General features: G+C 40.0%; 1 protein-coding gene across 5 annotated transcripts in view; it reads left to right on the forward strand.

Moving 5' to 3' along the window:
• The window catches only part of Drp1 (dynamin related protein 1), a 137,253-nt gene that overhangs the window by 62,409 nt on the left and 48,241 nt on the right, over positions 1-26,603 (forward strand). For 3 of the 5 annotated variants that reach the window (XM_070094146.1, XM_070094147.1, XM_070094148.1), the window contains one exon: positions 6,232-6,429. The exons of 1 other annotated variant lie outside the window; for it this stretch is intronic. In XM_070094146.1, coding sequence (XP_069950247.1) covers positions 6,232-6,429 — 198 coding nt within the window. Of the gene's footprint in view, positions 1-6,231; positions 6,430-6,849; positions 7,227-26,603 lie in introns of those variants that run through there. One more of the 5 variants, XM_070094151.1, reaches the window with a different exon arrangement.

The raw sequence follows: 26,603 nt of genomic DNA on the forward strand, positions 1-26,603 counted from the left end.
TTCCAACTGAGGTAAGGTACGTGATTTGATTGGAGCCACCTTAGCCTTAGACATAACAAGAGAAATGGCACTATTACATTGAAGGTAAGCGACTGCTCCATATTCTAATTTCGAAGCATCGCAAAAAATGTGGAGTACATTTTCTCCATCTTGACTGGCCACATTACGTGGGAACTCCAACATTGGTAATTTTACATATTCACCTATTAGTTCTTCCCACCTTTCAACAAATTCCTCAGGTAGGGTTTCATCCCAAGCACACTTAAGCTTCCATGCTTCTTGTATCAACAATTTTCCTCTTATGGTAAGTGGGGACACTAAGCCTAGTGGATCGAAGCATTTTGAAACTTCTGCAAGTAAAACTCTCTTGGTTAATTTATTGGGCATACTATAGTTATTAGACTTTAACGATAACAAGTCTCTCTCTGTGTCCCAAGTCAGTCCCAGCATATTACTATATTTAGACACTTCAACTCCAGGGTTGTCTTTATTTATTTGAGCCCTTAAACTGGACGAATTACTGTTCCATTCCCTCAGGGGCATATTTGCACCTTGCATTATTTCATTAGCCCCTTCATATATGCTCATTAGTTCCTCTTCAGTAGACGTCACCCCCAGGAAATTGTCCATATAAAATTGTTTACCCATTACTCCACTCAGTGGACCACCTGTACACTTAAGGTGTGCATTTATCATTGCCTGGAGTAGGAACGGACTGGAGGTAGCACCAAACAATACACTCCTGAAGCAAAAAGTCTTCAGGGGACTAAGTGGGTCACTAGGATTCTCGGGCCATAAGAACCTAGTGCAATCCCGGTCAGCCTCCTGCAGACCCACTCTCAGGAAAGCTTTGCTTATGTCCGCCGTAAAGGCATAATTCTTAACCCTGAAGTTTAATAATATGTCTCTCAGTTTTTCCGTCAACGACGGACCTGTCATCAAACAGTCATTCAAGCTAGGTACATTTTTGTTACTCCTGGCACTACAATTAAACACAATCCTCAGAGGAGTGGTCTTAGAATCCTTCTTCACTCCGTGATGTGGCAAATAGTGACCATAAATCTGGGCTTGCTCGGGAGGTACCTCCTCTATGAATTTATTATTTAACTGCTCATTAATTATATCATCGTAAGCAGTCAACAGTTCTGGTGTCTTGCTCAGTTCGTGGAGCTGAGCCTTTAATTGTCCATACGCCATCCGGTAATTAGTTGGTCGGTCTGGATGGTTCAGCTTCCACGGAAGTCTCACCCAGTATTGTCCAGATTCAAATTTAACATCCTTCTGGTATTGTTCTTGAGTAAATGAATCATCTGGATTTTCTTCATTTACATTGATCCCTATGCTGTCCAATTCCCATAATTTATACACAGATTCAACTTCATCCTCTATTGAAGTATATTTATACTGGGGTGATATTTCATGAGTAAGACACACCGTAACTGTATTTATGGCTTCCTCCAGTCATTCATTATCAGTACGAGGAAGCCTGCCATACATCACGTGACCTCCTGCGGTCCTTAGAAGGGTGACTCCGCATTTCTTTGTCATACCCTTTACAAAGGTGGCATAATGGTCACTACCTATCAAAATATCTATTGACCCCACAGAATCATTATTTACACCAGAAGGTGCCAAATTTACCTTACTTGAAAGCCTTTCAGTAGCGTTACCAAGCCCTATTGTAGATATTTTCTCTGGGAGCCTATCCACAATTACGGCATTAATACGTTTTCTCTCATTGCCCAGCCTGACAGTTACATAAACAGTGTCGTATGACTGGGCCTTCTTATTCGAGAGAAAGCCAGATAACTTGAGTATAGCAGGATCTCCCATTTGTACCTTCATCCCATAAAGGCAATTACATTTTATGAAGGTACGTTGTGATCCCTGATCCAGTAATGCTGTTACAGTTTTGGATTTACGCCGTTTATCATTAATCACCACATCCAACACAGGTAAAGCTACCTCAGCTAGGCCATCATTACCGACATTAGCTGCAATCTTTACGTTGGCTACTGTTGTGTCCGGGTTATTATCACTATCAGTACTATTGTTACCATCATTACGATTAGATCCGCCCTTACACATAGCTATGTGGTGTCGTCCCTTGTTACACTGATAACAATGGTGCAAGTTAGCACGGCAATCCCTTACATTATGATTTCCTAGACACCTGATACATCTAGCAAGCTCTTCCAATCTTTCCACTTTAACATCCCATGAATTATAGGCATTACAGTTCTTAGAGAAATGAGTACCGTTGCAGAAGATACAATCTCTCCTTTCTTTGCCTGACCTCTTATCAACTGGGCTACCCTTATTGTGGTACTTCCTCCTCTTGCTTTGATGTGGAGAACCACTATTACTGGCCCCTGTCACTTGATATGTGCCTACGTAACCCAGTTTAGTAGGTGACTTATGATTATTGATATTGGGATAAAGTTTCCTTTTGTGGAACTTGACAGGTGCACTGGGGTCTGTGGACGTGGTATTCCTAGAGGTAATGGGTTGGCTGGTCTGCAGCTGGACAATTAGCTCCTGCAGGCCCACTCTTATTTCTTCCAACCCGAAGTAACCCTTGTGATATCTGTTTGATAGCCACTCGACTGTCTTGTGGTTCAATTTATTCTGAATCAAGGCACTCAACAACCACTCTGCTCCCTCCAGATCATATTTATTACTCAAGGTCTTAAGAGTGCTTTCTAGTTTGATCATAAATTGCTGTAAGCTGTTGCGGTTGTGATCTGTAGTCTTCAAACTAGCCAAATTAGCTACTAGATCCAGCCTACTTTGCTCCAAGTTACCGTAAGTGACCTCCAACAAGTCAACTGCCTCACTATAGGAGTCATCTACATTTGGGAATGCTTGTATGAGAACATGCGCATCTCCCCTTACTTGTCCCTTTAAATAGCATAATTTGGTAACACTTGCAAGATCATTCCTATCATGTACGACTGCTTTAAAGATAGACCAAAACTCCGCCCAGTTTTCTCCCGGATTAAACACAATCATGCATAATTCTGGGAGTTTTGGTAGACACCTCTGATTTTCCTTACTAGGTTGACCAACAACATTGTCTACACCCTTTACCTTCTCTAAAGCCTTAGTTTTGCAGGACACAATGTTGTCCTCCACTTCATAATATTGATCCAGCAGCCGCTCCCTTTCAGCATCATCTGCACAATTCACCACAAGATCGCTCTCACAGTCCTTATACCACAATTTATATGACTCATATCTACTTTCTAAGGCATCTAGGTGTAGCTTTAATTCATCAGGGTTTACCGTTTCTTGTCTCATTAACTCTATACACTTGTTGTATGATTTAGTAACATGACCCTTCCGAGCTTGTAGTAACGCTTTCTTTGCTTTGGCATTCATGGACTTGCCAGCCGCACTAACTTCCTCAGACCCAGCCATGGTTAGGGAATTAATAATCACCAATTATACAACTTAAGTAGACACCTTGTGAGAGTAATTCTTGCACTTTACTCTTGTATAAATCCTAGCCACCCATGTGCTAGTAATTAATTGGGCTAATTATCATCCACCACACGACCGATTAAATTTGTGTACCCTATACCCACTTTCTTCAATCAGTCACTTAATTATTAAGTAATTAATTCAATTAATTTTTCACTGATTGCATCCGGTTCGAAGGACCAGCGGGCAGATATGGAAAATTTTCTAGGGTGATTACCTGTATATACCTCAACATTATATACATACAAGTAATCTCATTGGGAGACAACCCTATATTGTTTACCGTAGTCACCCCGTGTAGATATGTGAGAAAACTTCACCACCCCTGGTCACTGGAGGTGGGCCTTCGGCCTCACAATCTTATCCATATCTATCCGAGACCAGTATAGATTGGATAGCACCCACAAGTATGGCGCTACCAATTAATTGTGGACTGTATAGATTATATTAGTGTAACTGAATGAAGGGGGGGGTAGGTTACACATGGATATATCCATCAAAGAAAAAACATTTGTATAATCCCACCACTTACCAGATATTCTCTGGTGGTCACTTGATGTAGCCGGATCACCCATAACCTATCCAATTACAACATACCTAACTGGCCAGTATCAGTCTGCTATAACTAGAAGGGTTACTTAACTGTGGGTGATTGATACTCCTTATTTCCTCCATTCACCATCTCATTTCGATGTCCTGCTACACCGACACGGTTCTTATTCCAGCAGGACGAGGTATCCATTGGTTTGTCCCAGTTTAGCAGTCGTGACTCAATAAACTTCACTTTCCTTGGGACGGGAACAACGTGGTCTAGCGTGTTCACTCGGAGCAAGGCGACTTATTTCACTTCACGCATTCTCTTAACTTAGCGTTATCATTAATTACATTACAATTCACAAGACGATTTAATGTCTCATAATTATTATACACATTAGAGATCACTCCATTAAGATCTGAGACCGATGAGTGATGATTAAACCAAGGGTAATTTTCCCCAGGACCCAGTCCATGGCGACGCGCCAGTCACCACCGGTCCTACCCTTATTCACTCATTTTACCACTCTATTACGGTGGTCCCATAAATCACGTTCCCTCACTCTCCACCAGGAACAGTTACGACACTTCCTATTATGAAATGAGGCCTATATTAATCCTTAGGCCGCCGTGAACGCCAATTTCCTGGTCCCATGTTTCACAGCCTCTTAAACCCATTCAAAACACTGCCGCCTCCTCGTGCCCCAGCTCGACCTATACCCCCGCACATCTGCGCAGGCGCAGCGGGAACCCAGTTGGTTCCATTCAAAATACAAATACATTTTGACCCAAATCAACACATTAAACACTTATTAGGCACTATAGCTTCGGAAATTAAATAATTTCCACATCTCCCATTAAGGCAGGGCAACCCAAAATATTTCCATCACTTTGAGTCCTATTTCAAACTAATTCAGGTCCTGCAACTGACCAAAATTATATCCGGTTATTTTTATGTAGCCGGACTCGAGTCCTGGAAATGGGAAGTACAATGCCTGCACTTTAAAGGAGGGGTTTGGGATATTGGCAGTTTGGAGGGATATGTTTGTGTATCTTTATATGTATATGCTTCTAAACTGTTGTATTCTGAGCACCTCTGCAAAAACAGTGGTTATGTGTGAATGAGGTGAAAGTGTTGAATGATGATGAAAGTATTTTCTTTTTAGGGATTTTCTTTTTGGGTCACCCTGCTTCGGTGGGAGACGGCCAACTTGTGTTAAAAAAAAAAAAATACACCATGTCTTCCATTCTGTCAGTTGATACCAAGAAATGGCCAATAAAACTATAAAAACTATTCTTTAGAACACCTCAAAGTTGATAAAGTGTACTGAAAATCTTGGGGAAAATTGTAGACCAAATGATGATAGTAGTGAAATAGGCATGCAGACAGTAACAAACTGATGCGGGTAGTTGCACTTGCCCAAGAATAGTGAAAACACAGGTTATGGACAAAGCTTGGACTAGACAAATCTGCAATGAACTGGACTTAGTCCTGTTCATTGATGGTATGACCTGACTGGACAGTCATGTGAAGCATTGGACTTTCTTCTCTGCATTGACAGTTTTGCTGTATCCATGTTGCAGACTTGTGGAGCCTTTGTCCAGTCAGATTGTTTTGCCCATTTTGTTTATTATCAGCTTTATAGAGGGATCCATTTTACCAAGAGTTTTATGGTGCATTAAAGTTGGCAAAACCTGATCACTTGTTGGCACTGTAGTCATAAATGCACATAGTGGTAGTTTTTTCTATATATTTATGCCATTTTATGATAGTTTTGCATTTTTTAATGTCTGACACTATTTCTACTTGTTTCTCAAAAATGGGGAAGGAGGGGTGGGGTTAAGTCAGGCAATTGTAAGTCAGGTGTCTCTTGTAGCTGGTGAATGTTCTTAAGACCGGTTGATGTAGGCTTTCATTAGTATGTTTTATATTAGATTGTGGTAATTTTTCATGAAGTGCTCAGAAATGCAATATTACAGTGATTATGTATGAGTGAGGTGAAAGTGTTGAATGATGATGAAAGTATTTTCTCTTTGGGGATTTTCTTTCTTTTTGGGTCACCCTGCCTTGGTGGGAGACGGTCGACTTGATAGAAAAAAAAAATTCATCACATGCTAATCCTCTCGTTAGATTTCATGTGTGTTAGGCTTCTGACCGACTTTCCCTTGCTGACATTTAAGGAGCTAATTTGGTCAAATGGGATTCTCTCACAGAATATAACTCGATTTATTGGTGAGCAACCACCTGCCCGGCCACAGACTGTTGACCTTGCACCATCTGCTAATAACAAGGATCAGACAAACAACCAGAACTGGTTTTCATCCCTCATTGCTGGACCTAGAGCAGAGACTACCGGACCAAGCAAAGAACAGTCACAGGAAAACTCTCCTAACATGACACCCACTCATCAGGTGAGACTAAATCTGTGCTTGAATTGTTTGGCCATCACTGAAGCCTTGAAATTTCCACATTTTCTCATCCATTATAGGATCTTCTATTAAAATCTTGTCATGTTTGTGTTGCCATATTTAGTTTTACCATTCCACATAATCATTTGTAATTGATTTTCATCTTTCACATTCATTGCCCCAATTGCCTTAAAAAGAAATTATTTATTGAATATCTGGATACTACATATAGTATTGAAGGTCATTTGAATTGTGTTGTCCCTGCACTTTTGGAAAGACGGATTAAATGATAATAAAATTTGAAAACAAAAAGATTAATTGCAAATGTTGTGTTCACAGATTTACTGTTAGAAAACTGTTTCATTTTGGTACTTGAATTTCTTTTCCAGATTATTTTTGTATTTTTCTACCTATTTCTTGCAGATTAATTTTCGGTCCTGGATAATCTTTGCACTGTACATCCATTTTTTTGTAACCTCTCGTTAAAAGCACCTCTTATCAGTAACTTCTTAGTGGATTTACTATTGGTAAATAATATAAATTTATTGTCAGTCTTGTAAGAATTTTTTCTTTTAAACACGTCCTAACACATCGGCCATTTCCCACCGAGGCAGGGTGACCCAGAAAGAGGAAAAAACCCAAAAAGAAAGAAAAAAAACTTTCATCATTCAACACTTTCACCATCACTCATACATGATCACTGTCTTTGCAGAGGTGCTCAGATATGACAGTTTAGACATCCCTCCCAACTGCCAATATCCTAAACCCCTCCTTTAAAGTGCAGGCATTGTACTTCCCATTTCCAGAACTCAAATCCAGCTAACCAGTTTCCCTGAATCCCTTCACAAAACATTACCCCGTTCACACTCCAACAGCTTGTCAGGTCCCAAAAACCATTTGTCTCCATTCACTTTTATCTAAGACACTCACACACGCTTGCTGGAAGTCCAAGCCCCTTGTCCACAAAACCTCCTAAACCCCCTCCCTCCAACCTTTTCGAGGACAGCCTCTACCCAGCTTTTCTTGCCCTACAGATTTATACGCTCTCCATGTCATTCTGTTGTGATCCATTCTTTCTAAATGACCAAACTACCTCAACAACCCCTCTTCAGCCCTCTTACTAATACTTTTATTAGCTCCACACCTTCTCCTAATTTCTACACTCCAAATTCTCTGCATAATATTTACACCACACATTGCCCTTAGACAGGACATCTCCACTGCCTCCAACCGCCGCCTCGCTGCAGCATTTACAACCCAAGCTTCACACCCATGTAAGAATGTTGGTACCACTATGCTTTCATACATTCCTATCTTTGCCTCCATAGATAATGTTTTTTGTCTCCACATATACCTCAATGCACCACTCACCTTTTTTCCTTCATCAGTTCTATGGAGTGGTTTGTATTTTTGTTTAATAAATGTGTGAAAGAGGGGAAAGAACCTAGGGATTGGTAGAGAACATGTATAATTCCTTTATATAAAGAGGTGAAGGGAGACAAAAGAGATTGTAAAAATTATAGAGGAATTAGTTTACTGAGTATACCAGGAAAAGTGTACGGCAGGGTTATTATTGAAAGAATTAGAGGTAAGGCAGAATGTAGGATTGCGGATGAGCAAGAAGGTTTTAGAGTGGGTAGGGGATGTGTAGATCAAGTGTTTACATTGAAGCATATATTTGAACAGTATTTACATAAAGGTAAGGAAGTTTTCATTGCATTTATGGATTTAGAAAAGGCATATGATTGTTCCCCTATGCACTATGTGGCAGATGTTGCAAGTACAGTGGTCCCTCAATAATCGTCCATAATCCGTTCCTGGAAGTGGGACTATTATCGAAATGGACGATTTTCGAATCAATTTTCCCCATAAGAAATAATGTAAATCCACTTAATTCGTTCCAGACACCCAGAAGTATCAACAACAATTTTTTTTACCTAAAAGATAGATTTACATGCACAAAAGAATGAACATTCAACATGAAAGTTACCTTTATTGAAGGCTGTTGTTGATGAATGGAAGACAGGGAGGAGGAGAGAGGGAAGAGAGGTTATTTGAAAGGGGAATCCCCCCCTCCATAAGGACTCTAGGGCACTAATAAAATGTATAAATGAACATTGTGAACAATAAAATGGTATAAAATACCGACAGGTTGTTTAGGTAAGACACATATGCAACAGTTAGGTATCTTTATTTCGAAACGTTTCGCCTACACAGTAGGCTTCTTCAGTCGAGTACAGCAAAGTTGATAGAAGCAGAAGAGACTTGAAGACGATGTAATCAGTCCATCACCCTTGAAGTTTTGAGGTGGTCAGTCCCTCAGTCTGGAGAAGAGTATTGTTCCATTGTCTGGAATAATATTATTCCAGACAATGGAACAATACTCTTCTCCAGACTGAGGGACTGACCACCTCAAAACTTCAAGGGTGATGGACTGATTACATCGTCTTCAAGTCTCTTCTGCTTCTATCAACTTTGCTGTACTCGACTGAAGAAGCCTACTGTGTAGGTGAAACGTTTGGAAATAAAGATACCTAACTGTTGCATGTGTGTCTTACCTAAATGAACATTGGTAATAGGGGTAGTTGATGAGTGGAACGGTCTGCCTAGTAGGGTGATCGAAGCTAAAACATTGGGTAGTTTCAAATTTAGGTTGGACCAACAGGCCTGCTGCAGTGTTCCTCCTTTCTTATGTTCTTATAAATACACGAGATAGAGGGGTTGGATTTGAGTCGGACTTGCACCTGAGTTTATTGCTTGGATAGCATTTGTTCTGATAAATTAGACACGTGTGCAACTCTTGGGTATCTTTATTGAGGAAACGTTTCGCCACACAGTGGCTTCATCAGTCCATACGTAGGAGAAACTTGAAGAACAGGAGGAGAATGAGGTAATCAGTCCCTCAACCTTGAGTCGATGTGTTCAGTCCATCAATCTTGAATAGAATGCTTGAATAGAATGTTTCTCCTACGTATGGACTGATGAAGCCACTGTGTGGCGAAACGTTTCCTCAATAAAGATACCCAAGAGTTGCACATGTGTCTAATTTATCAACATGTCGGTTCTCTGAACCATTCATCTACAAAGCATTTGTTCTGTTAGTGGGTTGGATTTGTGAAGGACCGGCCTAGTATGGGCCAACAGGCCTATTGCAGTGTTCCTCCTTTCCAATGTTCTAAAAGCTATGGCTTGGGTAGTTTCAAATTTAGGTTGGATAAATACACGAGTGAAAGAGGTTGGATTTGAGTCGGACTTGCACCTGAGTTTATTGCTTGGGTAGCATTTGTTCTGTTAGTGGGTTGGATTTGTGAAGGACCGGCCTAGTATGGGCCAGCAGGCCTGTTCCACTGTTCCTACTTTCTTAAGTTCTTATTTAACATCACACTTACCAGTAAGGTGATCGAGGCTAGGACCTTGGGTAGCTTCAAGAAGAGATTGGACAAATATACGAGTTGGAGGAGCTGAGTTTGATTTGTGTCATTGGGTACGGGAGTAAATTCTTGGGTAGCTTTGGGTGGAGGTCATTTTGATAAGGACCTGCCTTGTATGGGCCAGTAGACCTGCAGTGTTCTTCCATTGTTATGTTTTTTACTGGCTATTTGTTTGTGAGGGAGGGATGGCTAGTTTATTGTTGGAGAATATGACACTAATATCAACTCTATGGCTTATTTATCTATCACAATTCAACTAATATGACATAATAAACAATATTAATAACATAGAAACATGGAATATACTCTAGAATGAATAAAATAAGTCATTACGTATGTCACGAGAGGTGCTGTGTTGTGGTGTTGTTGGGTATATAAGGGCCACTGAGTGTAAGCCGTCCATAATGGTGGTGAGGCGGCGGTGGTTTTTGTAGCCCTATATAACTCCAACAACATTGGAGGAGTTGGTAGAATCGCTGAATCACTAAAGGAACCCTCTACCACCATCACTACGACCTTCTACCACTATTACAACTGTTACCACCATCACTACTACCTTCTACCACCATCACTACCACCAAAGAAAGCTTCTAGTGCCAGCCCTTTGGTAAAGAATGTGAGAAACATAATTTATGAAAAAGTTTGTAGAAAAATACAAAGATGGTGGTGGTAGAGTGGAAGCAGTTGTTTTAGTGGTTGATGAACATAAGAAAGGAGGATCACTGCAGTAGGCCTGTTGGCCCATGCTCGGCAGGTCCTTTACAATTCATCCCACTAACGAAACATTTTCCCAACCCAGTCCTCAATGCTACCCAAGAAATAAGCTCTGATAACTCTATCCACTCATTTGCAAGTCCCAAATCAGTGGATAGAGTTATCAGAGCTTATTTCTTGGGTAGCATTGAGGACTGGGTTGGGAAAATGTTTCGTTAGTGGGATGAATTGTAAAGGACCTGCCGAGCATGGGCCAACAGGCCTGCTGCAGTGATCCTCCTTTCTTATGTTCATCAACCACTATCGCAACTGCTTCCACTCTACCACCACCATCTTTGTATTTTTCTACAAACTTTTTCATAAATTATGTGTTTCTCACATTCTTTACCAAAGGGCTGGCACTAGAAGCTTTATTTGGAGCCATGGTAGCTTATTTAGCACTTGCAAGCACTAAAATCAATGGAATATTATGAAATATTTTGTAGGAGCATGTGAGGGGACCGTCACTCACTGGTAAACAATGGCACAATGGCTGGGAAGGAAAGGCCGAGGCGGCTCAGAGCATGAGTACGCGTCCAAGACGAAGAACTATTAGGACTATTAGCGAGTTACCAGACCATTTGCGAGCCAATATTTTGACGAAAAAACAGGACTATTTCCGAAATGGACGACTTTCAGGCCGGACGATTATTGAGGGACCACTGTATATGGAATAGGTAGTAAGTTACTAAATGCTGTAAGGAGTTCTTATGAGAATAGTGAGGCTCAGGTTAGCGTGTGTAGAAGAGAGGGAGACTACTTCCCGGTAAAGGTGGGTCTTAGACAGGGATGTGTGTTGTCACCATGGTTGTTTAATATATTTATAGATGGGGTTATAAAAGAAGTAAATGCTAGGGTGTTCAGGAGAGGGGTGAGATTAAATTATGGGAAATCAAATACAAAATGGGAATTGACAGAGTTACTTTTTGCTGATGATACTGTGCTTATGGGAGATTCTAAAGAAAAATTGCAAAGGTTAGTGGATGAGCTTGGGAGAGTGTGTAAAGGTAGAAAGTTGAAAGTGAACATAGAAAAGAGTAAGGTGATGAGGGTATCAAATAATTTAGATAAAGAAAAATTGGATATCAAATTGGAGAGGAGTATGGAAGAAGTGAATGTTTTCAGATATTTGGAAGTTGACGTGTCAGCGGATGGATTTGTGAAGGATGAGGTTAATCATAGAATTGATGAAGAAAAAAAGGCGAGTGGTGCGTTGAGGTACATGTGGAGACAAAAAAATGTTATCTATGGAGGCAAAGAAGGGAATGTATGAAAGTATAGTGGTACCAACACACTTATATGGGTGTGAAGCTTGGATTGTAAATGCTGCATCGAGGAGACGGTTGGAGGCGGTGATGTCCTGTCTAAGGGCAATGTGTGGTGTAAATATTATGCAGAGAATTTGGAGTGTGGAAATTAGGTGTGGAGTTAATAAAGTATTAGTCAGAGGGCTGAAGAGGGGTTGTTGAGGTGGTTTGGTCATTTAGAGTGAATGGATCAAAGTAGAATGACATGCAGAGTGTATAAATCTGTAGGGGAAGGAAGGCGGGGTAGGGGTCATCCTCGAAAAGGCTGGAGGGGTGGGTAAAGGAGATTTTGTGGGCGAGGGGCTTGGACTTCCAGCAAGCGTGCGTGAGCATCTTTGATAAGAGTGAATGGAGAAGGATGGTATTTGGGACCTGACGAGCTGTTGAAGTTTGAGCAGGGTAATATTTAGTGAAGGGATTCAGGGACACCGGTTATTTTTATATAGCTGGACTTGAGTCTTGGAAATGGGAAGTACAATGCCTGCACTTTAACCCTTTGACTGTTTCAGTCGTATATATACGTCTTACGAGCCACCGTATTTGATGTATATATACTCAAAAATTCTAGCGGCTTCAAATCAAGTAGGAGAAAGCTTGTAGGCCCACAAGTGAGGGAATGGGTCTGTGTGGTCACTGTGTACCATATAAAAAAAATCCTGCAGCACACAGTGCATATTGAGAAAAAAAAAACTCCGACTTTTTTTTTTTTTTTTTTTTGGGGGGGGGGGGTTAAAATGCTGATTTTGTGGTGTATTTTCGTATAGTATTTAGGGTTCTATTCTCAGTTTCTTGGTCTCATTTGGTAAGATGGAAAACATATTATAGAAATAGAGGTGATTTTGATTGGTTTTACTGTACTATGAAAAGAACCTTGAAATGGAGCTCAAAGTAGGGGAAATGTTTGATTTTTGCCAATGTTCAAAAGTAAACATATGTCATTGTCCAATAAATGTCCACCTAGCCATTCTAATATGCAGTCATGAATGGGTTGACATTATTTACACAATTATTACAATATTGCAGTAGTCTGCATAACAGTAAATCTTCAATTTTTTGTTTGAATAAAAATTCAAAATAGAAAGCAAGAGTAATATCAGAGGGGCCTGGAGATGTGACTGATGAACAAAGAAAATGTTATTTTAGAGCCAGGAATGTCTTCATTGTTAATTCTGGACCCTATTTTGAAATTGGCATATTTTTTAATTTGTGTGAAATTGGTCAAATTGCAAGTTTCTGACCACGTTATTGGGTAGTTAAAATCAGTAAATGGGCAGTTTCTTGTACTCAATCAATAGAACAAATGGAGTTCTAAAGAAATAGGTAGAAGTTTGGTTGACTGGAACAATTGAATTAGCCAAAAATAGGGCTCAAAGTGGGCGAAATATCACCGAGGTCGCTAATTTCACGAGAGCGTAATTCCGTAAGTTTTCCATCAAATTTCGTTCTTTTGGTGTCATTACTATCAGGAAAAAATTCTCTATCATTTCATAAGATTTTTTTTTTTCGACACCAAGAGACACCTCAGGATTTGGGGTTTCGACAGTCAAGGGGTTAAAGGAGGGATTTGGGATATTGGCAGTTTGGAGGGATATGTTATGTATCTTTATACGTATATGTTTCTAAGCTGTTGTATTCTGAGCACCTCTGCAAACACAGTGATTATGTGTGAGTGAGGTGAAAGTGTTGAATGATGAAAGTATTTTCATTTTGGGGATTTTCTTTCTTTTTGGGTAACCCTGCCTTGGTGGGAGACGGCCGACTTGTTAAAAAAAAAAAATTCAGGGAAACCGGTTATTTTTGATAGCCGGACTTGAGTACTGGAAATGGGAAGTACAGTGCCTGCACTTTAACCCTTTGACTCTCGCAACCCCCAATCCTGAGGTGTCTCCTGGTGTCGCAAAATTTAAAAAAAAAAAAAAAAATTATTTTTTCTTATGAAATGATAGAGAATCTTTTCCTGATTGTAAAGACACCAAAAAAACGAAATTTGATGGAAAACTGACGGAATTACGCTCTCGCGAAGTTAGCGACCTCAGCGATATTTACAAATTGGCGATTTCGCCAACTTTGAGCCCTATTTTCGGCTAATTCCATTATTCCAGTCAACCAAACTCATAGCTATTTCTTCAGAACTCCATTTTTTCCATCGATTGAGTACAAGAAACTGCCCATTTACCGATTTCAACTACCCAATAACATGGTCAGAAATTTGCAATTTGGCCAATTTCACGAAAATTAAAAAATATGACAATTTCAAAATAAGGACCAGAATGAACAATGCAGACATTCCTGGCTCTAAAATAACATTTTCTTTGTTCATCAGTCACATCTCCAGGCCCCTGTGATATTACTCTTGCTTTTTATTTTGAAATTTTATTCAAACAAAAAATAGAAGATTTACTGTTATGCAGACTACTGCAATACTGTAATAATTGTAAAAATTACATCAACCCATTCATGACTGCATATTAGAATGGCTATTTGGACATTTATTGGACAATGACATCATTTGTTTACTTTTGAACATCGGCAAAAATCAAACATTTCCCGTACTTTGTGCTCCATTTCCAGGTTCTTTTTATAGTAAAATTAATCAAAATCACCTCTATTTCTATAATATAGTTTACATTCTATCAAATGAGACCAAGAAAACGAGAATACAACCACAAATACTATACGAGAATAGACCACAAAGTCGGCATTTCAATTAAAAAAAACAGTCGGAATTTTCTTTTCTCATTATGCACTGCGTGCTCCAGGATTTTTTTTATATGGTGCACACTGACCACACAGACCCATTCTCTCACATGTGGGCCTACCAGCTTTCTCCTGCCTGATTTGAAGCCGCTAGAATTTGAGTATATATACGTCAAACACGGTACCTCGTAAACGTATATATACAGCCGCGACAGTCAAAGGGTTAAAGGAGGGGTTTGGGATATTGACAGTTTGGAGGGATACATTGTATATCTTTATAGGTATATGCTTCTAAACTGTTGTGTTCTGGGCACCTCTGCAAAAACAGTGATGTGTGAGTGAGGTAAAAGTGTTGAATGATGATGAAAGTATTTTCTTTTTGGGGATTTTCTTTCTTTTTGGGTCACCCTGCCTTGGTGGGAGATGGCCAACTTGTTAAAAAAAAAAAAAAAATGTATGAAAGAGGGGAAGGTACCTAGGGACTGGAGAGAGCGTCTATAGTTCCTTTATATAACGGGAAGGGGGACAAAAGAGATTGTAAAAATTATAGGGGAATAAGTTTACCGAGTATACCTTGTAAAGTGCATGGTAAAGTTATTATTAAAAGAATTAGAGGTTAAGGCAGAGAGTAGGATTACAGATGAGCAAGGAGGCTTTAGAGTGGGTAGGGGATGTGTAGATCAAGTGTTTACATTGAAGTATATATGTGAACAGTATTTAGATAAAGGTAGGGAAGTTTTCATTGTATTTATGGATTTAGAAAAGGCATATGATAGTGGGTAGGGAAACAATGTGGCAGATGTTGCAAGTTTATGGAATGGGTAGTAAGTTATTAAATGCTATAAAGAGTTTTTATGAGGATAGTGAAGCTAAGGTTAGGGTGTGTAGAAGAGAGGGAGACTACTTCCCGGTAAAATTAGGTCTTAGACAGTAATGTGTAATGTCACCATGGTAGTTTAATATATTTATAGATGGGGTTGTAAAAGAAGTAAATGCTTTGGTGTTAGGAAGAGGGGTGGGATTAAATTATGGGGAATCAAATACAAAATGGGAATTGACACAGTTACTTTTTGCTGATGATACTGTGCTTATGGGAAATTCTAAAGAAAAGTTGCAAAGGTTAGTGGATGAGTTTGGGAGGGTGTGTGAAGGTAGAAAGTTGAAAGTGAACATATAAAAAATGAGTAAGGTGATGAGGGTATCAAATGATTTAGATAAAGAAAAATTGTATATCACATAGGAGAGAGGGAGTATGGAAGAAGTGAATGTTTTCAGATATTTGGGAGTTGACTTGTCAGTGGATGCATTTATGAAGGATGAGGTTAACCTTAGAATTGATGAAGGAAAAAAGGCGAGTGGTGCATTGAGGTATATGTGGAGACAAAAAACATTATCCATGGAGGCAAAGAAGGGAATGTATAGTTGTACCAACACTCTTATATAGGTGTGAAGCTTGGGTTGCAAATGCTGCAGTGAGGAGGTGGCTGGAGGCAGTGGAGATGTCCTGTCTAAGGGCAGAGTGTGGTGTAAATATTATGCAGAGAATTCAGAGTGTGGAAATTAGGAGGTGTGGAGTTACTAAAAGTATTATTCAGAGGGCTGAAGAGGAGTTGTTGAGGTTTGAGGTGGTTTGGTCATTTAGAGAGAATGGATCATAATAGAATGACTTGGAGAGCATATAAATCTATCAGGGAAGGAAGGTGGGGTAGGGGTTGTCTTCAAAAGGTTGGAGGGAGAGGGTAAAGGAGGTTTTGTGGGCGAGGGGCTTGGACTTCCAGCTAGCATGTGTGAGTGTGTTAGATAGGAGTGAATGGAGATGAATGATTTTTGGAACCTGACGAGCTGTTGGAGTGTGAGCAGGGTAATATTTTTTGAAAGGATTCAGGGAAACTGGTTAGCCAGACTTGAGTCCTGGAAATAGGAAATACAATGCCTGCACTTTAAAGGAGGGGTTTGGAATATTGGCAGTTTGGAGGGGTTTCTAAATTGGCATATCTGAGTGCCTCTGTAAAGACAGTAATTATGTATGAGTGAGGTGAAAGTGTTGAATGATGATAAAAGTATTTTTCTTTTTGGGGATTTTCTTTCGTTTTGGGCCACCCTGCCTTGGTGGGGGACAACCGACATGTTGAAAAAAAAAAAATATATAAACCTGCCATAACCCAGATCTCTCTTGGTGAAAGCTCAATATTACCTCTATTTGGTGGCATACCTGATTCCCCAGTGGCTGTGTCTGAGGCAAATGCCATTTGATTATGGACACTACTTTTCTACCTGCTTAATACTCTACATAATACTGGTATGCTTTCCTATGTGTGTAATTAATTATATACAGTATTTGTGCAAGTTAATTGAGGGTATAAGTATGAGAATGATTGACTACACATTTAAGTGAATGACATGGGAGGATTATCAAAGTGCCTCGTAATTACATTTTATTGGGTGATTGGGTGGGGGAATTAACTTTAGCTTTTGTGGCTCTTAATATAAATTTACTAACATGAATGAGTTCTTTTACAAAGAATTTATATTTGAACCTGGTGTATGGCATTGACTTCTCTAGCCTCATTGTCAAACTCATGGCCTTTCTTTATTGCCACTACATTAAAGTAGTGTATTTATAGTAATATATGTCTTTTACTTGAGGTGTGCAGTTTCTATTCATGTCCTTTTTCTAGATGTTATGTTTGTAAAAAGACTGATCTTGGCTAGGTGTGATGGCAAAAGATGCCATGGGCAAGGTGGATGCACCTGCACTTTTTTTGATCCATTAGCAAAGATTCATGATTAGGTGTTCATGACTGTGGCTAGTAAGTTTTGTCCTTTGATCACCAAAAGGATTTTGATTCATGACTTTGCCCCTTGGCATTATTCCTCTGTTGCCCAGCTACCATGGTCTCATAGGAGTGCAGAGCATCATTGACATACTGCATTTTCCTGGATATTTGTCTGATTACATAGAAGCCCACAGAGCAGTTGTGAATAGGCTATCAGCTCTTAAAGTGGAATTCTATAGGGGAAAAAATTAATCTTGTCATGGAAATTGGACTTCTGTTTGTCCAACTGACCTGAACTGAACTGCTAGGTCATGTATCTGAACCTGATTCTGTCTTTCAGCTAGCCTCGGCCTTCTCCGATTATTTTGGTCAGGAAGTGGAGAATATTTGTTTGGACTTAGATTCAACTCAAATGGGTACAGAGTTCTCTGAGTGTTCCAGCTCATGATGTATCACAGATTACCCTTTCTCAGTTTGCTCCAGTTGGTGAGGGGTTTCTGAGGTATATCAACATATTGTACATTACCTCCTATAAATGTTTCAAAGAGCTTGCCTGCATATGAAAGTGCTGTTTCTTTTATAATTGTGTTGATTATTTGTTGTTATTAAAGGAGACGTTTTTCACAGTTGGTGAAGGGGGCTTTCCTTGCTTGTTTCTCGAAAAACTTTTCCCCTTGATTAACCCTTTCAGGGTCCGTCCCGTAGATCTACGGCTTTACGGTGAGTGTCCAAACCGTAGATCTACGCCATGAGCTCAGCTCACTCTGATAAACTGTGAGTGGTACATTTGGGCCTAGATATGAGAGAATACATCTATGTGGTATGTGTGCACCACATAAAGCAGATCCTGCAGCACGCTGTGTATAATGAGAGAAAAAAACTAAAATCATGATTTTTCGATTAAAACAGCAACTTTGCAGTGTTTTTTCGTATGTTTTTTATAGTTGTATTTGCGATTTCTTGGTCTCATTTGATAGAATGGAAGACATATTACAGAAATAGAGATGATTTTGATTGGTTTTAGCACTGGAAATGGCTTGAAACTGAGCTCAAAGTAGCGGAAATGTTAAATTTTTGCCGATATTCAAGAGTAAACAAACGACCTCACACGTCTAATACACGTCAGCTGGTGGGTCTGATATACATTCACAAATATGGTGATGATATTTATACAATTATTACAGTATTGCATAACAGTAAATCTTCTATTTTTTGGTGTGAATAAAAATTCATTATGTGAATAAAAAATCAAAATGGAATTTATTTGTAAAGCCTCAAAACATAACTAATGAACAGAGGAAATGTTAGTTTAGTGCCAGGAATGCCTACATTGTTTATTCTGGATCCTATTTTGAAATTGGAATATTTTGAACTTTGTGTTAAATTGGCCAAATTAACAATTTCTGATCACTTTATTTTGTAGTTGAAACAGTTGACTTGGCGATTTCTTGTGCTCAATCGATAGAATAGAAGTATTTTTTATTATTATCACACCGGCCGATTCCCACCAAGGCAGGGTGGCCCGAAAAAGAAAAACTTTCACCATCATTCACTCCATCACTGTCTTGCCAGAAGGGTGCTTTACACTACAGTTTTTAAACTGCAACATTAACACCCCTCCTTCAGAGTGCAGGCACTGTACTTCCCATCTCCAGGACTCAAGTCCGGCCTGCCGGTTTCCCTGAATCCCTTCATAAATGTTACTTTGCTCACACTCCAACAGCACGTCAAGTATTAAAAACCATTTGTCTCCATTCACTCCTATCAAACACGCTCACGCATGCCTGCTGGAAGTCCAAGCCCCTCGCACACAAAACCTCCTTTACCCCCTCCCTCCAACCCTTCCTAGGCCGACCCCTACCCCGCCTTCCTTCCACTACAGACTGATACACTCTTGAAGTCATTCTGTTTCGCTCCATTCTCTCTACATGTCCGAACCACCTCAACAACCCTTCCTCAGCCCTCTGGACAACAGTTTTGGTAATCCCGCACCTCCTCCTAACTTCCAAACTACGAATTCTCTGCATTATATTCACACCACACATTGCCCTCAGACATGACATCTCCACTGCCTCCAGCCTTCTCCTCGCTGCAACATTCATCACCCACGCTTCACACCCATATAAGAGCGTTGGTAAAACTATACTCTCATACATTCCCCTCTTTGCCTCCAAGGACAAAGTTCTTTGTCTCCACAGACTCCTAAGTGCACCACTCACTCTTTTTCCCTCATCAATTCTATGATTCACCTCATCTTTCATAGACCCATCCGCTGACACGTCCACTCCCAAATATCTGAATACGTTCACCTCCTCCATACTCTCTCCCTCCAATCTGATATTCAATCTTTCATCACCTAATCTTTTTGTTATCCTCATAACCTTACTCTTTCCTGTATTCACCTTTAATTTTCTTCTTTTGCACACCCTACCAAATTCATCCACCAATCTCTGCAACTTCTCTTCAGAATCTCCCAAGAGCACAGTGTCATCAGCAAAGAGCAGCTGTGACAACTCCCACTTTGTGTGTGATTCTTTATCTTTTAACTCCACGCCTCTTGCCAAGACCCTCGCATTTACTTCTCTTACAACCCCATCTATAAATATATTAAACAACCACGGTGACATCACACATCCTTGTCTAAGGCCTACTTTTACTGGGAAAAAATTCCCCTCTTTCCTACATACTCTAACTTGAGCCTCACTATCCTCGTAAAAACTCTTTACTGCTTTCAGTAACCTACCTCCTACACCATACACTTGCAACATCTGCCACATTGCCCCCCTATCCACCCTGTCATACGCCTTTTCCAAATCCATAAATGCCACAAAGACCTCTTTAGCCTTATCTAAATACTGTTCACTTATATGTTTCACTGTAAACACCTGGTCCACACACCCCCTACCTTTCCTAAAGCCTCCTTGTTCATCTGCTATCCTATTCTCCGTCTTACTCTTAATTCTTTCAATTATAACTCTACCATACACTTTACCAGGTACACTCAACAGACTTATCCCCCTATAATTTTTGCACTCTCTTTTATCCCCTGTGCCTTTATACAAAGGAACTATGCATGCTCTCTGCCAATCCCTAGGTACCTTACCCTCTTCCATACATTTATTAAATAATTGCACCAACCACTCCAAAACTATATCCCCACCTGCTTTTAACATTTCTATCTTTATCCCATCAATCCCGGCTGCCTTACCCCCTTTCATTTTACCTACTGCCTCACGAACTTCCCCCACACTCACAACTGACTCTTCCTCACTCCTACAAGATGTTATTCCTCCTTGCCCTATACACGAAATCACAGCTTCCCTATCTTCATCAACATTTAACAATTCCTCAAAATATTCCTTCCATCTTCCCAATACCTCTAACTCTCCATTTAATAACTCTCCTCTCCTATTTTTAACTGACAAATCCATTTGTTCTCTAGGCTTTCTTAACTTGTTAATCTCACTCCAAAACTTTTTCTTATTTTCAACAAAATTTGTTGATAACATCTCACCCACTCTCTCATTTGCTCTCTTTTTACATTGCTTCACCACTCTCTTAACTTCTCTCTTTTTCTCCATATACTCTTCCCTCCTTGCATCACTTCTACTTTGTAAAAACTTCTCATATGCTAACTTTTTCTCCCTTACTACTCTCTTTACATCATCATTCCACCAATCGCTCCTCTTCCCTCCTGCACCCACTTTCCTGTAACCACAAACTTCTGCTGAACACTCTAACACTACATTTTTAAACATACCCCATACCTCTTCGACCCCATTGCCTATGCTCTCATTAGCCCATCTATCCTCCAATAGCTGTTTATATCTTACCCTAACTGCCTCCTCTTTTAGTTTATAAACCTTTACCTCTCTCTTCCCTGATGCTTCTATTCTCCTTGTATCCCATCTACCTTTTACTCTCAGTGTAGCTACAACTAGAAAGTGATCTGATATATCTGTGGCCCCTCTATAAACATGTACATCCTGAAGTCTACTCAACAGTCTTTTATCTACCAATACATAATCCAACAAACTACTGTCATTTCGCCCTACATCATATCGTGTATACTTATTTATCCTCTTTTTCTTAAAATATGTATTACCTATAACTAAACCCCTAGTGAAATAGCTAAGAATTTGGTTGATTGGAATAATGTAATTGGCCTAAAATTGGAGTCAAAGTCAGCAAAATCGCCGATTCGTAAATATCGCTGACACATCAAAATTCACGAGAGCATAATTTCGTCAATTTTACACCAAATTTCGTACTTTTTGTTTTATTACCTTCACAAAAAGATTCTCTACGATTTCATAAGAAAAAATAACAAATTTTTTTTTTTTAAATTCTTGGACACTGGTGCGTGACTCCAGATTTGGGCCTTGGACCCTGAAAGGGTTAAAAACCATGCTAAAGTATTGTTCTGTTTCCAGTTTTGTGTTCTTTTCTAAATTGATTAAATGTACTATTTTTGATAAATTGTTTAAGTTTCTGGAGAGGAGTAATATTGTGTAGTGTGTTCAATCTATTTATAGACCATTTCATTCAACTGTTTGGCTGTGTGTAAAGTTAATGATTTGGTAATGAACACTAAGAAACACATTACTGCTAATTTTGTTGAACCTTTCTGCTGCATTTGATACCATTGATCATGGATTACGTGATCCTTACAGTGGTGGCCTTAGGAATACTGCATTGTTTTTTTTTTTGAAATCATATCTTACTGTTCAGTCATATCAGGTAGTCAGTAAGTCTTTGCCCTATGGTATTTCTCAGGGCTTTGTTCCTTAACCAGTATTGTTTACTGTTAGCGGCTTAACCTTACTGTTGGATGCCCATGGGGTTGATTATCATTTTTATGCTGATGATACACAAGTGTTTATCTGGATATAATTTTTTTTTTTTTAACACATCGGCCGTTTCCCACCGAGGCAGGCTGACCTAAAAAGAAAGAAAAACCCAAAAAGAAAGAAAAATACTTTCATCATCATTCAACACTTTCACCATCACTCATACATAATCACTGTCTTTGCAGAGGGACTCAGGTGTCATTTAGAAGTCCCTCCAAACTGCCAATATCCCAAACCTCTGCTTTAACCCTTTGAATGTTTCAGGCCCCTCTCTGAAACTGTCATTCTATGTCGCCAAATATTCAAAAAAAAAAAAAAATTTTTTTTCTTATGAAAATGTTAAGATTATTTTTCTGAGTGTTTTAGTCCAAAAAAAAAAAAATTTTGCCATCGGTACTTACCGAGATATAGAGCCGTGAAGTTTGCAGAAAATGAGCCGCGTATGGCAACAGCGGCGACTGCCGCTCGACCGGTAAACTTTAGTTTACTTGTAATTGAAGGTTTTTTGTTTTTTTCACTATTTTATTTTTTCACATAACTTATGTGGCCTATGAGACCAAAGTAAGGTGCAATGTATATATATACACTCGTTGTATACAACACAATAAGCACACAAACATAATTATCAATATATTGTTTACAAAACTTGTTTACAAAAACAAACAAACAATCATCCTCCTCCTCCTCCTCCTCGTCCTTCTCATCCTCCTTCTCCTCCTCCTCCTCCTCCTCCTTCTCCTCCTCCTCCTTCTCCTCCTCCTTCTCCTCCTCCTCCTCCTCCTTCTCCTCCTCCTTCTCCTCCTCCTCCTCCTCCTCCTGCTCCTCCTTCTTCTCCTCCTTCTTCTCCTCCTTCTTCTCCTCCTCCTTCTCCTCCTCCTCCTTCTCCTCCTCCTCCTTCTCCTCCTCCTCCTTCTCCTCCTCCTCCTTCTCCTCCTTCTCCTCCTTCTCCTCCTCATCCTCCTCCTCCTCCTCCTCCTCCTCCTCCTCCTCCTCCTCCTCCTCCTCCTCCTACTCCTCCTCCTCCTCCTCCTCCTCCTCCTACTCCTCCTCCTCCTCCTCCTCCTCCTCCTCCTCCTTCTCCTCCTCCTCCTCCTCCTCCTCCTCCTCCTCCTCCTCCTCCTCCTCCTCCTCCTCCTCCTCCTTCTCCTCCTCCTCCTCCTCCTCCTCCTCCTCCTCCTCCTCCTCCTCCTCCTCCTCCTCCTTCTCCTCCTCCTCCTCCTCCTCCTCCTCCTCCTCCTCCTCCTCCTCCTCCTCCTCCTCCTCCTACTCCTCCTCCTCCTCCTCCTCCTCCTCCTCCTCCTCCTCCTCCTCCTCCTCCTCCTCCTCCTCCTCCTCCTCCTCCTCCTCCTCCTCCTCCTCCTCCTCCTCCTCCTCCTCCTCCTCCTACTCCTCCTCCTCCTCCTCCTCCTCCTCCTCCTCCTCCTCCTCCTCCTCCTCCTCCTCCTCCTCCTCCTCCTCCTCCTCCTCCTCGTCTTGTGTGCGAGTGTGTGGCTTATAATTGTTTTGAGTCAGAAGTCGGCAGCTGTCAAAGTGACATATTGTCTCATTAGTCACTACCCCTACCGCCTGTCAAAACAATGGGGTCTGGGGTCGGATGCTGCTTCCCCTCCTCCATTCTATCTAATTATCTTTCTCCCTCATTCTATATCTTTCAATCTGTCTCTCTTTCTATCTGTCTGCCTATCTCTGTCTCACAGGTACACATAAATACAAGTATACATAGTGTAAATTACCTAGGACAACCCAAGAAATCCAGACAAAGTGCTATACTCTGCTTGAAGATGTGAGTAAACGTGATGACACAGTCTTGTGGCTCTCTCTGAGACAGAGAGCTAGATGGACAGACATGGAGCTTGACAGACAGACAAATAGACAGACAGACAAATTTGTGTACCAGCAAAAACAAAGGGAGGGCGATGGTCATGTAATATTACCCTCCTTTACGCTCATCAAAGTCAGCTCTTATCAGATGTTATCTCCCCTTATCTTGTCACTGTCATGGGGTGGACTTTTTTTTTTTTGATTCAAGGGAACAATATTATTACATCTTCTTCTTCCTCCTCCTCCTCCTCCTCCTCCTCCTCCTCTTCTCCTCCTCCTCCTCCTCCTCCTTCTCCTCCTCCTCTTCCTTCCCTCCTCCTCCTCCTCCTTCTCCTCCTCCTCCTCCTCCTCTTCCTCCCCTCCTCCCCCTCCTCCTCCTCCTCCTCCATTGCTTTTGGTCTCAAACTCCTCCAAATCATGAAATTGATCTTCACTGACACTTCCATCTGTGTTAGAGCATCACTTGGGAAGAGAAGAGTCCCAGATTTGCTGGGGAATCACATATTTCTTACCGCTAGACATGCTGAAAAAGGACAACTGAAATGGCATTCCCACAATGCACCACTGGCTCCCCGATTTTTTTTATATGGTGCACACTGACCATGGAGACCCATTCTCTCACATGTGGGCCTACCAGCTTTCTCCTGCTTGATTTGAAGCTGCTAGAATTTATGCGTATAAATACGTCAGAAACATTGGCTCCTAAGACGTATTTATACGTCGGAAACAGTCAAAGGGTTAAAGTGCAGGCATTGTACTTCACATTTCCAGGACTCAAGTCCAGATTTTTAAATGTGTGTAGTTTTAAGTGCATATGAACCAAGAGGTGTGTTTCAATATGAGATGTGGTGTGTCTAATGAATATCTCCCACGAAATCTGTATTTTTCATTGTATGTAAATCAAGAGGTGTCAGTTTCTCAGATCTGTTTGAGGTCTCTCTCTTTTTTTTATAATTGGACTTGAATGACAAATAGAAAATTGAAACTAAATGAGAGCAAGACATATTTTGGTTATTATGGGAAACCTTGGGGAAATACAGATTGGAGATTTTGGTGCTGTTAGTTTGCAGCCTGTGGGATCAGTGAGGAATCTGGGTGATTTCTGGATTCTTCATTGTCGTTTGTTGCACGCATCAACCAATTTGTTAAATTTGGCAATTTTCATATCATAATCTCTATACACAGGGAGAAACTATCTTGATGGTACTTGTCGACATGTTTGTTTCCTTTCTAATTAATTTTTGCAATTGTTTGTTTGTGGGTTTGCTTATCTACTTGCTAAAAAGACTTAAGTGTGCACTAAAACAGCTAGACTGGTATTTTCCCTCCAAACTGGGGTTCCCACTAGTTCTACTTCTGTGAGCTGCATTGGCTCCCTATCAAGGCAAGAATTCAGTGTAAACTCTGTTTATTAACATTTCAAGTTATTAACTCTAATGAACTTGAGTATCTGGCTTATGTGCTTGTACCTTTTACATCAATAACAAAAAAGGCACAATACCGTTTCTGTAACTGCCATGGATCCTTTTAGACTGATGGAACTGATGTGGTGATACTAGCAGGTTGTAGGTAAGACACACATGCAGTATCAGGACATTAAAATGCTTCACCACATGAATGGCTTTAGTTACAATGAGAAGCTAAAATATAAAGTGTATATATAGTGCATGGTCAGGTAAATAGGTAGCCTACTTACATTTACTTTTGTCCCACTTTTTTTTTTATTACTCTAGCTATAAACTCTAATGTTACTTCACTTTTAACCTTTGCTCACCTGACCTCTTGCAATAGTGTATATACTGCTCATTTTAGCTTCTCTGTGTAAAGACTGAAAAAGCCACTTATGGTGAAATACTTCCTTAAAAAATTTCTTGATTAGTGCATGCGTGTCTTTTCACTCTGACTGAGCCTTGTGCTGTTGGGGAGAAAAAAAATATGCGAAAAGATCCTTTTCTTGTGTAGCTCCTATTGTGTTCAAAGGTTGCCAGTGTCTGTTAAGAGTAGGGAATCTGTTAATGCTTTAAAGTTTCATTTGAAAATACATCTCTTTTTCTAGAGCTTATGATCCTCATGATCATATTGTTACTCTTGAATATAACAAGAATAACAAAACCCCTTATTATTATTTTGTTTAACACTGCAGTCTCCTGCCAAGGCAGGGTTATTGTTATTTTCCTTAATGATTTTACAAAATTAATCCTGTGATCATAGGTACATACTGTACTTGTTTTGCTTTTGTAATTTCATCTTTTTGCCTCAGGGCTTAGGATTTTGCCTTTCTTTAGATGTTAATTTTTTATAAATTTTTTATGAATAGATTAGTGTTACTTTAAATTTATATCTAGAAATTCTCACCTTTTCCTTAATTTATTGTGTATGTATGTGATGACTGAATATGAGTTTTTATCATATATAGTTCTGAATGATTTGTGGATTTGAACTCTACAAATTCCACAGGATTCCCCTTCTCCCTTAATATTCTTGAGGCTATTCTCGAGTTTTTATTTACACATGGGCTAAAGGTGCATAAATATATTGCTT

Source organism: Cherax quadricarinatus, chromosome 44, assembly GCF_038502225.1.
Source record: "Cherax quadricarinatus isolate ZL_2023a chromosome 44, ASM3850222v1, whole genome shotgun sequence".
In the NCBI taxonomy this organism is placed as follows: Eukaryota; Metazoa; Arthropoda; class Malacostraca; order Decapoda; family Parastacidae; genus Cherax; species Cherax quadricarinatus.